Consider the following 16,700-nt stretch of genomic DNA (forward strand, 5'->3'; position numbering starts at 1 on the left):
TTTGAAACCTTTTCACCCACCACCATCATTGTTCATTCTTTTTCCCACTATTTTTTTTCTCTTTACAAGTCATGCCAATCAATTCTTCTCTTTGTTATTATCACCACCTCCCATTGGTGACTTGTTCATACTATGTTTCCTTATCCATTCCTTTATCCTTTGGTTAGATTGCCATGTCCATGCATTGGTCAACATGGCATTCTCTTTTGATTTATTTCATTTGCATTTCATTCCACATGTATTTTATTGCATTTCATTTTCATTTCCTTTTAATGCCACCTTATTCCTCCAATCACACTCCATGTACAAGCTTCACTTTATATTTTATTTGGCATTTATCCAACCAATCAAGTCTCATGCAACCCACATTTCACTTTTCTTATTTGACCACCAAATGCACCAATCACATTACATGTAAATAATCTTTAACTTTATCCTTCCTTTTTCTTCATATGGTAGGAGTCCCACATGTTTCCCACTCACTTCTCCTTTTTGCACACAATAGTTTGTATGTAATAGTAATTTTTACATGTACATTGCATATTCCACATAACCTAACTTTCCTTGATTAGTTAATATCCATTTAACTTCAAATATTGTAATTTAGAAATGAGTCCTCAAACTTTTCCTTATTTACCATGTGACCCTCCAAACTTTCATGCTTTATAATTTGGTCCTTCCAAAACTTCTTAAATTACAATTTTCTTCTATTTTCCTTCTTTACATGTGTACAAATATAATATAAGGTTTGCAGCTCATCGAGGTGTCACCATAATATTTAAATATATACTTACCCGTTTGTGTTCTATTTAATAAAGGCACGTGAGCCCCCATTAATGTTGTTTTTTTTCAAAATTCTTTCTTACTTCGTCTCCCCCACTTAGATTAGTCATATAATTCTCCTCCATGACTAATCTCAATAATAATTAAAATATTAATATTTTAATATTAGTTTATTTCAAAATTCTCCACTTGTCTCCTTAGGTTCCAAAGTGTCTCACTTTACCCCAGTCTACTTCCAAATCACCTTTTAACCTATTAATTCATCTTTGATAATAATATTATTATTTAATTATTATTTTATCACATATGAAATATTCTATTCCAAAAAATATTCCTTTTGTCCATCACCGCTCTTTGGTACTTAAATTTACGTCAATTGACTCTTAGTCATATCGATAAGGTCTTATGAGCTTCTGTATGAGGGTACGGGGTGTTAAACATTATAAGGCGATTGGAAGAGTCGACACCAATAGCTAGTAGTTCTTCACAAGCTGCCCCACCACCTCTACAATCAACTCCCACTTGTAGTGTTGTTCAATAGATGGAGCGTAATGATCATCATCTGAACCATCACTAAAGGCAGAATCAAGCATTTGTTCGAGCTCATGCTAAACATATTGGAATGGATATATCAATTTTTCCTACATTGCTTAAGGATTCAGACTCTGACAATCATTTTGGTGTGGAAGAAAAGGATGCCCAGTAAACTGCAGCTACGACGTTAGGGGATAAAAGCAAATATAATATAAATAAATAAATCTAACATAAAAAAAACTAATAAATTCTAAAAAAAACTTCCTCAAACTTGGAATAAAACATTACCCTCAATGTGACAAAAGAAAATTAAAAAGAAAGAGAAAGAAAATTCTCCTAACGTCATAGCTGCAATCTACTAGTCATCCTCTTCGTCCACACCAAAAACATCAAAGTCGAAATCCATAGGCAAAAAAAGAAAGGTTGGCATATCCATCCAATATGTTCAACATAAGCTCTCATCATTTGTTTGATTGCCCAATTTTGCCTCTTGTAATGGTCCAAACAATGATCAATGCGCTTCATTCATTGAACAACACTAAGAGTGAGAGTCGATTATGGACGTGGTGGGGCAGCTTGCAAAAAACTACCAATTACCGATGCCAACTTTTCCAATTGCCTCATAATGCCCATGGTGATTGAGATTTTAGATTATTGCAGCTTCTTCTTATTACTTCAAGGTACACTAGCTTTTTCACACAATGTAGTGATCAAGGAAAGAAATCTTATACCATTGCATTTGGTTCAGTCCATATGTAAGATGGCATGGGAGATAACCTTACCAATATCAATGGATTATGCGTCAAAATGGCATAACTAAGAACTACACAATCCTTTGTCACATCACTGATACGAGTGGATGGAAGCAATCTCACCGCCACAGAATGTAGCTATGCTTTCAGCTCCTTCATTGCACTTCGTTTAAATGAAACAGACTCTCCATGGGATGTTTTCCATTGGGCTTTCTCAACACAAAGCGTTGATATTAACCCATTAAAATCCTAATAATCACCCAAGTACTGTCCACATTCATCATACTCAATATTGAGAGTTTTAAAAATTACATTGATGGCCAAACTGTGAAAAAGGACTTATTTGTCATTTAGAAAAGAAACACCATTAACATGCTCAAATGCATTTGCATAAAACTCATTTACAGCTAGCACAATCATAACTTCAAGTTGGTCACAAAATAGCTATCAACATCATTCTCTGATCATCTGATGAATCTCCTCATAATGGACGATAGGGATATTTAACCCTCATTCGAGAATGGGTACTTTGTTGATCAGCGAAGTATAATATCTTGCAGAGACATCAGCGGAGACGAACTTTGATCGGTCAAAAGCAACACTTAAGTTTGGTTTGGATCGCTTTGGTGCCATTCCTGCAAAAGAAATTCAATCAATCAAAGCAAATCCAAAGTACCATTGTACAATTAGTGCTACTTACCAAATATGTCCAACAAATAGCCAAGAAAATTTTAAAATTTCAAATGCATGAATTAATTTATTTCCAATTCAACTGACCCAACTTAAAACTTGCACAACTGATATATAAGTAGCATCTTTTAACAAATATTGTACTATTCCACACCACAATCTGCAAGAAATTCTTACATTATCCACAACAATCAACATTAGGCAAATAAAATTCTACTAACCCTCTCAAAATTGCACTTATCCAAAATGAGCAAAAAATGTCAACATGCATCAACAATCACTAAACATATTTCTACTTACTCAACCAAACTTTCAAGACCAAATTTTTTTTTTGTTTATATTCAACCAACCATTGCACAATATATACACATGCATCTTTTACCATTCTTTGATTAAGGTTGAATCCTTACTCTGAGCTTCAATCTCCAATCTTGAGAAGTAGTTTGCCACTTGATTGTCTATTCTTTTTCTATCATGAATTTTTTTATCAAACTCTTGTAACAAAAGAATCCACCTTATCAATCTTGGCTTAACATCCTTCTTGGCAATCAAATATTTGATAGCTAAATGGTCAATGTACACTATTACTTTTAGCCCAACTACATAGGTGCAAAATTTGTTAAAAGTAAAAACTACAGCCAAAAGCTCATTTTCTGTTGTGGTATAATTTTTCTATGTCTCATTCAAAGTATCACTAGCATAATAAGTGGAGTGAAAAAATTTATCCTTCATTTGCCCCAAAACAACTCTCATCGTATAATCACTCGCATCACACATTAGTTCAAACTGGAAAGTCCAATTGAGGCTAATTATATAGGTGAAGAAATTAATCTTTTCTATCAAAAATAGCAAGACAATAATTATCAGATTTAAATGACACATCTTTTTTCAATAAATTGCCAAGTGATTTAGAAATTTTGAAAAATCCTCGATAAATCTTCAATAAAACCAACATAACCAAAAAAACTTCTAATACCTTTGACATTTATTAAAAGTGGTAGCTTATCAATTGTTTCAATCTTCGCTTTGTCTATCTCAATGTCACTATTATGCCCAAGAACAATACCTTCTTGCACCATGAAGTGATATTTTTCTCAATTGAACACCAAATTTGTTTCTTCACTTCTCTTTAGTACCCTAGCAAGATTCATAAAACAATTATCAAAATTATTTTCAAAAACAGAAAAATCATCCATAAATAACTCCAAACATTGAATCGATTCTTTTTGAATCTTGCTATGGTGCTTCAAAAACCAATTTCTTCATGTATAATCAATTCTTTCTTTTTTGCTTTCCACCTTCTGTATTCTCTCTCTCTAGAATAGATTCTTTCTCTGTGATGTGTCGATTCTTCACAAATCTTGAAACTTTTATCTTCAAAAGACTAACTTTTTTTTTTCTCAAAATTGATTCTTTACTATTGATCTTTCTTTAAGAACTAACTTATCCTTTTTCAAAATCGATTCTTCCTATGATAAAGAAATGACTTTTGCTTTCTTCTCATTTAAGAATCCAGTCTTTTCTTTAGAGAAACTAAGAAACAATTTTTTTAATTTCAAGAGCATGATTATTCATATTCAAAGCATATTTAATTAATCTTAATATTTTAATATATCTTTCTCTTAAGTTCAGCTTCAAAACACCTTTGACTATTTTCTTCATATTCAAAAATATCTTTCATTTATTTTTAAAGCTCATTAAATTCAATCAATTTTGTAATATCAAAACGTGAATAAAACCAACAGTTGTGCAATTATACCTTATCCTTGAAAAGGGTTTTAAAAATTAAGTTTGAATCTTAAAAAGGCATTTATGAATATGTGGATTGAAACTTGTTAGCTTGCTAAAAGAAAAGATGTTAAGATCGAGCCTCTAAAAAATATCATATGCAATTTTCCTTTATCCTTAAATTTTCACAGTGCTGAAAACAATCTACCAAAGAGTTTGATTGTGCTAAAAACATCTCGAAATGAATTTTCAACCTCTTTCACATTTAAAATTATTAAAATCTTCTAGATTGAAAAACTTCTTGAAAATTCCAATTCACCCCACTCTTGAAATTGTCTTATTATTTGAGCAAACTACTCTAACAAATGATAATTTGACTTTCAATGAATGGGAGGAAATATAAGCTGATAAAACTTAACTATTTCATATATTCTTTCTCCACTGCATATTAATATATGTAAAAACATCAAAATTTGAATTTGATCAATCTACTTTCACAATTCAATTATTTTAATCCTTCTATTCCAATTTTAATCAATCTAATCTATATAATTTACTGAGTTAATTTAAGAATACTTGATGACAATATTGAACAATATTAAACAATATTCCAATTGTGAAATTAGGACTACCCATTCATTCGGAAAGGCCTAAGGTTTGGGATGGGATTTTACGTTGGGCATAGAACTACGATGACAATCCAAATACCATGTCCAAAAGTAGCTTGGGAGGGTGTTCAGAAACCAATTTATGGCTTGCATTTATAGATCAGGATTGTTAATGGCTCCATTCATCAAGATCATAACACAAATTAAAGTATTGATTGCATGCTAAAGAATGACTAGTTCAATAATCTGCAACGAAGGGAAATAAAACCATCTTAAAAGAAATAGCAGTTCCTCGAGGGTTGAGGCCAATTATTTAAATGCATTTTAAGTATTCAACATGCAGATAACAGCCTTGCCCAGTGAAATAAAGAATTGTTAACTACAAGATTAAAACAGAGCTTTCGCTGAAGAGACATTCAGCTTGCTGCTTTTCTACATTCCTGATCTTAGGATACTCTATGCTCTCTATATGCTATACACTAATGACTATGATGCCATGCCACCAAAAGTATCGTGCATAAAAATTGAAGAATTAGCAAAACAGAATGTGGAAAATTATGGGAGAGAAGTAGTGTATGGTCACACTGTGTGAATCTTGCACATGTGAAATCTCTAAACATCTTTAAAATAAATGAGCCAAGCAGAATGTAATGAGGAACAAATACTAGAATAAAGGGCTAGACACACTGTACAAGATTGGAGCTTCTTTTTACAATTCTATTGAATTATAGTATCAGAATGTAATCGAAAAGTAATTGAACAAAGAAATAACAAAGAACAACTTAACCTTGAAGCTAAACACGACATCTAATACAAATCAAGTCAAATAAAATGCTTGGAAAAACAAACAAATAAAGAAAAAAAAATGGAAGTGTTAACTTTAAATTGATTTTAATTTTGAAATAACAAAAACTACTATCAAAATTGCTTAAATAGACTTTATCTTAAATTCTTCGTTTTCAAAAACCCTTAAATAATTTTTTTACGCTTAGGAGATATTCAAAATCTTAAATTACTTAATGACATTAAAATTCATATTTATATCAAGTATTTACGGTGTTTCGAAATATCAAAATTGCTTTGAAACAAAAAAGGTTCAAATTAGATGTTTTATTCAAAGAGAAGCAACAAGGATGGATCCCAAGGGTTAAGGGATCAGTCAATGTTGGACAGAAGCAAAAAGGTCCCTAAGCAAACAGATCCCCGTCTCACAAATTTTTAAATTTCAGGTGAAGAACCAATCCCATGAAGTAGGGGATCGATCCCAAAGTAGCCGTTGGTAGTGCAGAAGGCAGATTTTCAGCAAAGCAACAACTCTTTCATGTATTTAATGGTACCTGACAGCTTCAACAGCCTTCCTAAGTATAAATAGGCCACTTTCAGCTCAATTACGAAGAAAAAGATGAAAAGAAAAATAGAGCATAAACAAGAATCAATTTGAGAGTAAGCATTTACTCCATTCTCCCAAGCTTTCAAAGTCTTTAAGTGATCTGAACTCCATTTGAACTTTCAGTCATATTTTTTGTAATCATCTTTGATATTATCTCTTGCAAATTTGCACTCACTAAGCAATATCCACCTATTAGATATCTTCTTGCTTATATATTTTTCTCAAACACTCAATCCTTAAAAGATAGGGAGGTTATACCTAAGCCTTCAAAAGCTATTTGTATTAATTGAATTCAATAGTGGATTAAATTCCTTAACAAGCCAAAGCAGAGGACGTTGGTACCAAAAGAAAGTGTCGAACTTCTATAAATTGAGTTAGCAATTATCTCTACACTTCACTCTATTTTTATTGTATCTACTTTCAATCACATATCTATTGAATTGTTAATCAACATATCTTCGGTATATCTATATTGAAAACTTTTTTTATGAAAAAGAATTTTGAAAATCCGATTCATCCCCCTCTTGGATTATTCATTTTATTTGAACTAACAAAAAGGAATTAAATCTAGAAAAAAATTTAAAAAAAAAAATTCAAACACATATTTTAAACTATGTAGAAGGCTCTCATTTATAGTAGTCCCACATAAATGTAAAAGGTAAAAATATTGAAAATTGTATAGGGAACAAATATAATTAATTTTTCAAAATATTTTGTAGTTTAAATCAATTGAATTAATAGAGGATAAGTGGCATTTACCCAGACTATTCACAAATCAGAAAACTAGACTACCTACACAGAACAATTGCCTTTTTTGCCAACCGCTTTTTCGTTTATATATTTATATTAAATATAGTTAGATCATTCCACAACTCCGAGAAAGGCATCAAATCTGTCAAGATTAAGCAAGCAAAGCACCATGTAAAAAGTTAAAGTATTCAAGCTTTCAAGCAAGAACTTGTGATTTCATTTGAAGTTTTAAATTCATTAATTCTCTGTTTGGGAACCTGGATTTGGGCATCAGAATTTGGATTTGGATTTTAGAAGTCAAACTTTTTGTTTGGGGATCATATATGTTAGATTTGGATTTGCACCAAATTCAATCATGAATTTTAAATGGCCCTAGTTAAGAATTTAAAATTCTTTTAAAAGTGGGAATTTAACAAATTCAAGCCCTTTAAAATCCTTTCTCAATTGAAAAAAGAAGAAAAGAAGTATTGGAATGGAGATGTTTGATATCAGAATTTTTTTCTTCTATTTGAAAGTTATAAAATAGTTTGGAAATGGATGTTTAATTTTGTTTGTTAACTGTTTTGTTCTTGTTTGTGATTTTGTTGGTTACCAAGGAAATGTGAAAATTTAGAACGTTTTAATAAGCAATTCTTAATTATGCTCAACTAATGGATAGGACGCCTATTTTACTTGTTTAAATGAATAAAATTTAATTATTACCAAAAAGTAAATTTTAATTATTAATTCAAAATCCTAGTAACCCAAACAATGAATTTGTATTTGTTTAAAATCTTAAATTCCAAATTCTTTATCCATACAAGCCATGGATTTAAAATTCATAAATGTTAGACCAAAAGGTGTGAAATTCAAAATTTTAAAATCCAAATTCAAATTCAGTTTTTCCAAGCCAACCTAAAAGAATTTAGACAAACAAAACATAGTTTAAAGGAAGAAGGGAAGTCCAACCTGGAAGTATCTGAAACAACATCACTTGTTCTAAATTCTTCTTCAGTACAATTACGTCTCTGAAATGGAGTCATGTGACATATTTATTGTAGCTAGTTTCTCTTCAAGTTTTGCTATCCGAATCTGCATTCAAACATTCAAAGAATAACAAATATTTTCTAAAAGTTAAATCTCTGTGTGTGTTGTGTGTGTGTGTGTGTGTGTGTGTGTAAACTTAAAAGGGCTAACAACAAATAGATCTAAAGCCAAAAGCTTAAGACTCCATTTGGTTGATATTTTGGTCACTTGCTCTTTACTTTTTGAATAGTTACTATAAAGAAAAATCAGAGGGTAAAAGGCACCAAAAAAGGTTTAAAAGCATAATTATAAAAATAAATCCACATAGAAGTAAAATCATACATTTTGTTATCGTAAACATATATATACGTTATCTATAATCCTTCACAAATATTGTTTGCTTCTAGAAAAAAATCAAGTAGCAAAACCAACAACCAAATGGAGCCTTATTCTACAAGAAAAAAAGATTAAGATTGGACATCTTCTGCAACAACCCCAATTAGATAAGCCTGTTCTGATTCACACGTGCATGCATGTCCATGGAAGAACAAGATAGATAGTACAAAACAAGAGAACCAATCTGCAGCAAGCTGAAAAATAGAAACCATAAATAAGGCATATAAAAGTCATTGGTGTGGCTTTATTGTCAAAACAAACTGTTTCACTTGGCCTTCTTCCTTTTTAGTTTTTACTTTCTTCTTTATATTCTATTTTTACCTTTTTTCAGTATTTTTTTTGGGTAGACACTCGTGTAACAATGTAGTTTTTTTTCAAATTAGATCATGCCATGCCTTGCTTATTTTTTTTCATTTTGAGTTATCAAAGTAATCGTGTGTGCAACCATTGTCGTGAGAGTGTCACCCCTTTCACTTGCACTTTTTTGTTCTAGTTTCTCTTTACTTTTCAATTTTATTTTTTCCATTATTTAATTTGTGTAATGTCCCACTTCATTCAACTTTGTCCAGATAGAATGTTTCACATTTCACTCTGTTTTTTGCATTATTTATAAACTAGGATTATTACTGAAATGTTATAAGTTTTAAACTTTTAATTCTATTTTTATTTACCTAAATACTTTATATTTATGCTACTTCATCGATGTTTCACTTGAATATATTATTATACAATGCATGCCTTTTAATTTGCATATTACTACTTATAAATATATGAAACCAAAAGAAAGAACATGGTTGAACATGACTAAGCCAATTTTTTTGACATGTGGCATTCTTTGATTTTTTTTCTTTTCATTTTTTAGTAGTAAAGGCTCCTCTAATATTTTCTCTTGTTTATTTAAAACATTTTTGGCACCTAGGAAATGGGAGAGAGGAGGAGGGAGGAGACAAGGGAGAAGGAGAAGAGTTGGAGGAGAGATTAAGAGACTAGAAGAGAAAAAAGAAAAAAAAATGAAAATGAGAAAAATAAATAAGAAAAATGGACAATAAAGAAGTTATAACTAAACTTCTGCCTTTTGTTTAATGAAGGTACTGACATTTCTTTCCATCATTGGTATTTTGTTACAACTAGTATTCCATTTTAATATGGTTCTTTTGTATATAGTGTTGTTTTATACTTTAGTCAATCTAAATTATTTATTAATTTATTAATATGTCTTACTTTCAATGATATGATATGTTTGCAGCCTCTTTGGTGTCATGGTTCTAATGTAAGTTAGATTTAAAGCTCTTTGCAGCCTCATACAACATTATTTCCAGGTATAATAGTCTTAGACTGCTTTTGCTTCTGTTTTTCCCCCCTCTTGATTGACGTACATTCCTTTTAGTAATTATATCTATATTTTGGACTTTAAATGGATACACACATGATCTTCAATATTTCTATTACTGCATTTAAGTTATTGCCTCCATTATAATTTTTAATGAAGTATTGGAAGTATTGAAAGTGGCTTTTGCTTAACTTTTTGGGTCAGTTTTCTTGGTTAAACATGTGAATGTATGAGCTTGATGATTTAAAACAAATTAGTTTAATCATATTTTTAGTGTTCTACTTTGTTATTGTGGAGCATTAAGATGAAATTACTGACCTCTGCAAGTACATGTATATTCTTTTTGTGGTGGTTGTACTAAAGTCCAGGTTTGCAGTAGTCCTACAACCTTGAAGATTTATTTGTGATGTACCAGCAATTATCATCTAACAATCCAAGGACAATAGACATCTTAACTTGGGTGAGAACAGAACTTTGTTTTTAAGATAAAGAACTGAATTTTATAAGGATTAGTTGTATAAGCCAAGAAGATATTCCGTATACATCAAAATGTTGGTATAATTTATTTTTTCCTTTCATTGTTGCTTAGTTAAACTATCCCACCTGCACTAATTATGAAGAATATATTCAGGATCTTTGAAAATAAAATACTATATTACTTGAAGGACGAACTTGCATTTAAACTCCATGTAAGGCAGGTGCAATAATGCTACGTAAATACAGAAAAGCAAATGGTAGATATAATTTTCCCCTTCCTACATTATTCCTCAGGGTTTTTAACAATTTGACTTGAATATAACTCAATCTTATATGTAAAACAACTGTAGCTTAATTGAAATGATGTCACTCTATAGCAAGGTCAATCCATTAAAATTATGATTAAATTTTATGCTATATGATGAGATCATTTCTTATAACAGAGCACTCTATTAAACTTAATATTAAATTATATGCTATATGGTGAGATCAATTCTAATAGATATATAAAAACATCTTAAACATAAATAGCAATTTTTTTGACGACGCCTTTGGAAAATTAAAATAATATTTGCCGATATGTCTAAGATTCATTGCCACTATATTTATAGATATAATAACCATTAATTTTTAACAATTACACCTTACACTTATTAACCTAACGCGAAGTGCAAGGTAGCACACTAGTAAACAATTAAGACTAAATTGAATGTTTGTAATTTTTGGGTTGAGGTGTGAACAGGCCAGGCCCTGATAGGTTCAAGCCAGGCCTTATGCTCACTCAAGAGATGTAATAATGGTGGGAAAAGGAACTAATGGAGGCAAGTGGGGAAATAATGGTGGTAGTGGAAAAAATGTGGGGGATATAATGCACACTCAATAAATGTAATAATGTTGGGAAAAGGAACAGCCTAATTTGGTAAACTGGCATTCAAAACGGTATTGTTATTGAAGGAAAGCTAATATCAAGGAGGAGAAATACTAGTACTGATGGGAGAGCCAGTAAAGAACTAGGTAGATACCAAAACGTTTAGAGAGAAAGTAGTGAAATCAGTTTTGAATTGTGTTAGATGAAGGATTCACAAAGCTAAGAAGCTAATTGAGGGATCAACTTATTTAAGATTTTATTTTGTTACTTTATTGTATTTATGAAGCTTAACTGTAGTTTTTATAGGGTTATTATATTTAGAATTTTACATTCACATTAGGGTTTAGTATCTTGTTTTGGTTTTTGTCCATCCTATTAGGTTTAGTTTTTAATTGAAGTTTTGTTAATTTTCCATTAGAAGTCTTAAGTATTTTCTTTAAGCTCCTACTTGGAATAGGGATTCTAGTTTTTAGGGTTGGTAGGAGCGTATATAAATATCAACATGCTTGTTCTTTTGGAAGGTAGATGATTGTGAGAATATTAGGTGTGATGCCTAGGTTTTCTTTCTTTTGGTTGTGTGATGCAATCAAGGAACCCTAGATGTGAAGCTTAGGATCTTTCTCCCTAGATGTGAAGCTTAGGATCTTTCTCCCCTTTTTCTTTATATGCTTTTCCCTATTTTCTTAAGAATTTCAGATTATTATTATTTCTAAGCCCCAAGCCTCCAAGCTGTTCTACATCAGTGAAGTTCCTGCTTTCAATTATGCAACGCAACACTTATTTGTACCTTGGGAGGGACAAACAATGCAGCCAATGTGTAAACTACAGTTCATCCTACAATGTATAAAGGCAAGGCATGTGGAGAGGTAACTAACTGTTACACTTAGCATCATAATCGAGAGTGTAAAAGGACACCGTTTGTTAAGTATGAGCCAATGAGGTATTCTTAGCATTTCAAGGAAGGAACAACCTCTTAAAGTAGCTCCATATCAGCACACCAAGTCAAAACTTTCTATGACATCCCAGGATTTGTGACTAAATCAAGCATTGCCACTAATCCTAGATGAACTACATATGATAACCTGAGCCATCTACATGAATAATTGTTGAAAAACAAATCATATATCTACAAAGTAAAACCTATTTATAGGCTAGGGATGCAATCAATTCAGTCAATGAGCAATATACCTTGAATGATTTGGAACGGCAAATAGAAGGGTCTATTTCCAAACATGTTGAATACGACTTTTGAGCTGCATCGTATTGGTCCATAGCCAAGAATGCATCACCTTGACAAATATAAGCCTAACAAATGAAAAAAAAAATGGTGATAATATCCTGATGACATGCAAAGCACAATGGCATTTTATTTATTACAATTTTTGTACTGGTGCGATTGTACTCGTTGTTTTGGTAGGTTGTATAAGAAAGATTCAACTTTGAACCTCTTCCTTAAAATTAATTGTGGAATGACTGCAATATATGAGCACGCATGGTGGGCACACAAATATGGATGCCAGAGCTGAAATCTTGCTATTTGTTAAAATGTGTTGACAAAACAAGTGCATACTTGCCTCCTAAATAGTGCTTGCTTGAGAAAGAAAGGTCCCTTTTCTTAAGAAGCATAACTCATCTGAGAGTAAAAGATTCTTCCAAAGTTCTAATTTCTTGCCTCTAAAATTTAAATAAGAAGAAAGCAAATAGCTCACCTCGGCATAGTTGGGGGCTAATGTCAAAGATTCGGTGGCATCCTCAAGAGCCCCAGAATAATTGTGGATTGCCAATCTAGCAAGAGATCTGAATGCAAAATAAAATAAAAACGAATTATGATAAGAAAAAATTGACTCCTTTTACCACTTTGAATAGAATTAACACAACTGATTAAACCTTTGTTTGTAAAGGATGTGAACGCCACCAAATGGTTTTAAATCTATAGCCTGTGTGTAGGAAACAAAGGAATAATTGCTATGCATAAGTTGTTATTGATTGCTCAAGAAATTTCATAACTGATTGACACTTTTGTTACATTTCTTTATACCTGGGAGAGCAAGCGCTCGGCCTCACTGAAATTGCCCTCATCAACTAGAGCCTCAGCTCTCATTCTCAAAGCGAGAGCATCGAGGCTAGTCTTACTCTTACTCTTGTTAGAAGCATCACCAACGCCACCTCCGTGCCATAATCCAACCATAAGCTCCGCCGCTCCGGCCGCGGTGCCGCAGTGCCCCACTATTTGGCCGTCGGGAAGCAGGGCCACGTTGGGGCCAGCACCGCAGCGGCCAAGGCAGCCGCAGGACTTCACGGAGACACCAGGCGGGGCCAGAGCCGTGAGGATGTAGAAGGTCTGCATGGAGCCCTGTCTCCGGCAGGTACGATTGGTGCACACCCTGATTTCTTCCACTTGAGCCTCGCTCTTTACAGGGAAACTGAGATGCGGTGGATAAGTTGAACTGGTAACCCACAAATGCATTTGATTTTCTTAAATTCGTTGTTTCTTGCTTTCAGTGTTTTTCAAATGCCCTTTGCTTTGCTTTTGCTCACACTCTCTCACTCAATCCTAACCAAGTAAGCAACTGAAAATGCTCCCCCGAGCGTACGTCTCCCAACAGCTTTTGAGTACTCACCACCTCTCCGCTGGCAGGCTTACCCGCTAGTCCTTGTACTAACATGAAATGTTCATTTTACTTCTTTTATCTCAATCTTATCAATTCAGTCCTTGTATATTGAGAAATGAATCGAATTACGGACAAATAGACTGTGACCCAGCCATGCTGGGGTAAACTACTTTCTTTAAAATTTGATTTAGTAATTTTTTATAAATCTAATGATCACTTATAAGATAAAAGTGAAAATAAAATTTATCAACACATAATATAAGATGATCATATCAATATCTAAAAATAAAAAAGAAATATAGGATCTTTTGAGATTGGGTTTTAGTTATTGATTTTTTGTGTTATGGGGTCAATATTATAATTTTTAATCAAAGTTTTCTTTGGTTTGTTTTCAAGTTCTTTTTTTTTTTTTTTTTTTTTTTTTTTTTAGCCTTCAAATTTTTTCAACAGCATAATTTTATTTTCGTTTTCCAAACACAAAATATCAGTAAAACATGTGAAAATTTTATCTTTTCTTTTTTTTTTTGGAATTATGCTTCCCAACTTTTCTTTAGGAGTAATTTTTTCCCTAATTAAACAATTAATAAAAAATTTGAAAACTCATGATGTGATATTTCAACTTAATTCATACTTATAAGCCAAATCAAAATCATTATGCGTCGTTGTATTTTAGTTGGTGAGTTGTACTTGTTGATATTGAAGAAAATGAAAAAGTAAATGTAAATTTAAACACAAAGTGTAAAATCATTTTATTTGATTTGATTGCTTTTCAAACACAAAGTGGAAGACAATTTGATCCATGTAAATAAAAATAAAAATAGTTGAAATTTTTTAAAAAAATAGCAGAAAAAGAACACATCTAATTTAATATTTATAATTAGTACCATATTTCAGAAAGTTGTTAGTGAATTGAAAAAGCTTATTTTCTAACACCTAAATGAGTACAAAGATCATTTTGGCCCACATGATTCATCTCAAATTTCCTCAACAGTAGTCTGGGTTTTTCTATAAAATTCATTTGCTCACTGAAACAAGCCAACCCAATAGTTTTAGACAACCAATGTACCATGATTAACAATATAAAGCTTGTATAAGTATGACAAATAAAGTTAAAAAGATGAAAACTATACATGAAAAGCCAAACAAAAGTGAAAATACATTAAGACAAAATGGCTAAAAACTATAATTCAGAAAGAATTTATCAAGCATGGAAAAAATTTTGTGCCAATAATTATTACCATCAGCACATTAACAGTCATAAATTTTATTTTATTTGATAGCATTTTTTTTAATTGTAGTATTTTAATAACCGTTATGCTGTTAAGGAATAGTCCATATTCAACTGGAAGAAGTCATTTTGTTTGCTAAAAGAAAAAGAGGTTGACCTGCGATCTATGAAACACAATGAATGCAGATGAGTTATGCTCGGTCGCTGATCTTCTTATTTAACAATAAAAGATCTCTTTATAAGTATGAGATTGATTTTTCACGTGCCTTTATTTGTTGGCCAATTCTTCCCGTAATAACAAAACTTATTTTTTCCAGTAAAAAATAAATAATCAATGACAGCAGAAACCATTAGTGAATCTAACAAATTGTCCACAACATGGTTTGACAGGAACAATAATTAGTATATTTTTATAGGATATTAATGACAATATAGCATCAAAACAATTATAGATTTGTGAAATGATTTAATTATGGTAGGTTAGGTTCATCAAATTTATTATAATGAGTAAGAATTACTCTCTTTTTTATCTTGATAAATCTTTTAGCTTTTAATAATTTTATGCTATTGTGTGTATTTTATTTGTAACAAACTTATTGCTAGTGAAAAAAAAACCATTATTAAATTGCATAAAAAATAATTAGAAAGCCAAGCGAAAGAAATAAAAACAAAGGAAATAAAGGAAGATAAAGAGAATGTCAAAAAATTAAAAAAAAAAAAAAGAGAAAAAGAAAAAGATAAAAATGGCATACCTGAAATGCCCCAAACAAAAATTTAAAATTGGAACTTGTGCTAGTACAACATAGAAAGAAATCTGAAAGCATTAGACAAAAATTAATACAAGCTCTACGACACTCACAACAAAAATCAAAATAACCCTTGTAAAGATCTGTTGAGAAAATGAAAGGACAATAATAATGGTCAAAAAAATATGAGAGTGATTTTGAATAGTATCTACTCCGATCACTTCGATCGTAAAGTAATAACATAAATCAAGGACTAGTTTAGAAGTATAGTGAATGATATTTGATTCAATAAATAATAAAAATTGTTATCAAAGATGATGTATCCACTTTGAAAAATAGTAAGAACAGTTTAACAAACGAAAGACAATTATTAAGCAAATAAATAAAAAAAGTTCTCATCATTGATCATTAAAAGACAACGTGTTCAAAGTTAGTAAACAAAACAAAGAGAAAAACACATGAAAAACCTACTGGGTATTCGACCTCATGCTCAAACATGAAAATAATTAATAAATTAAAATATAACACAATAAAAAAATAAATTAGCATTTAATAAGAGAAACAGTCAAATCCTGTAGGATTAATGTTTGTGTTTTTCATGTAACTTTCAAATAAATTAAAAACACTTATAAGTTTAAGAGTTACATACCTTACTCTAGATATTGTAATCAAAAGTCACTTAAATCCAACATCTTTGCTTCTTCACCTTTAAGATTTGTTAAATCTTCAACCATCCAAGTATTTGGCCTCGAACAGTAATCCACAAAGTGATTAAATAATACCTTCTTCAAGGTAGGATTTTA

At 31.3% G+C, this 16,700-nt stretch overlaps 1 protein-coding gene across 3 annotated transcripts; it reads right to left on the reverse strand.

Annotated features, from left to right (window-relative positions):
* Positions 1–2,188: 2,188 nt before the first annotated feature.
* LOC110422861 (tetratricopeptide repeat (TPR)-containing protein) lies at positions 2,189–13,916 on the reverse strand. Of its 3 annotated transcripts, XM_021436875.1 has the most exons (7): positions 13,350–13,916; positions 13,199–13,248; positions 13,021–13,108; positions 12,500–12,616; positions 8,184–8,306; positions 3,826–3,896; positions 2,189–2,704 (listed from the first exon to the last, which is right to left on the reverse strand). In XM_021436875.1, the coding sequence occupies exons 1-5, from the start codon at positions 13,776–13,778 to the stop codon at positions 8,235–8,237; spliced, it is 756 nt and encodes a 251-aa protein (XP_021292550.1). In that variant the 5' UTR covers positions 13,779–13,916; the 3' UTR covers positions 2,189–2,704; positions 3,826–3,896; positions 8,184–8,234. The 3 variants fall into 3 exon arrangements, with proteins under 3 accessions (XP_021292550.1, XP_021292549.1, XP_021292551.1); XM_021436874.1 differs by lacking the exon at positions 3,826–3,896; XM_021436876.2 differs by lacking the exons at positions 2,189–2,704; positions 3,826–3,896 and adding an exon at positions 3,957–6,449.
* Between the last annotated feature and the right edge of the window lie 2,784 nt (positions 13,917–16,700).

This window comes from Theobroma umbraticum, unplaced genomic scaffold (genome assembly GCF_002168275.2).
Source record: "Theobroma umbraticum cultivar Fairchild unplaced genomic scaffold, ASM216827v3 scaffold_146.0, whole genome shotgun sequence".
Classification (NCBI taxonomy): domain Eukaryota; kingdom Viridiplantae; phylum Streptophyta; class Magnoliopsida; order Malvales; family Malvaceae; genus Theobroma; species Theobroma umbraticum.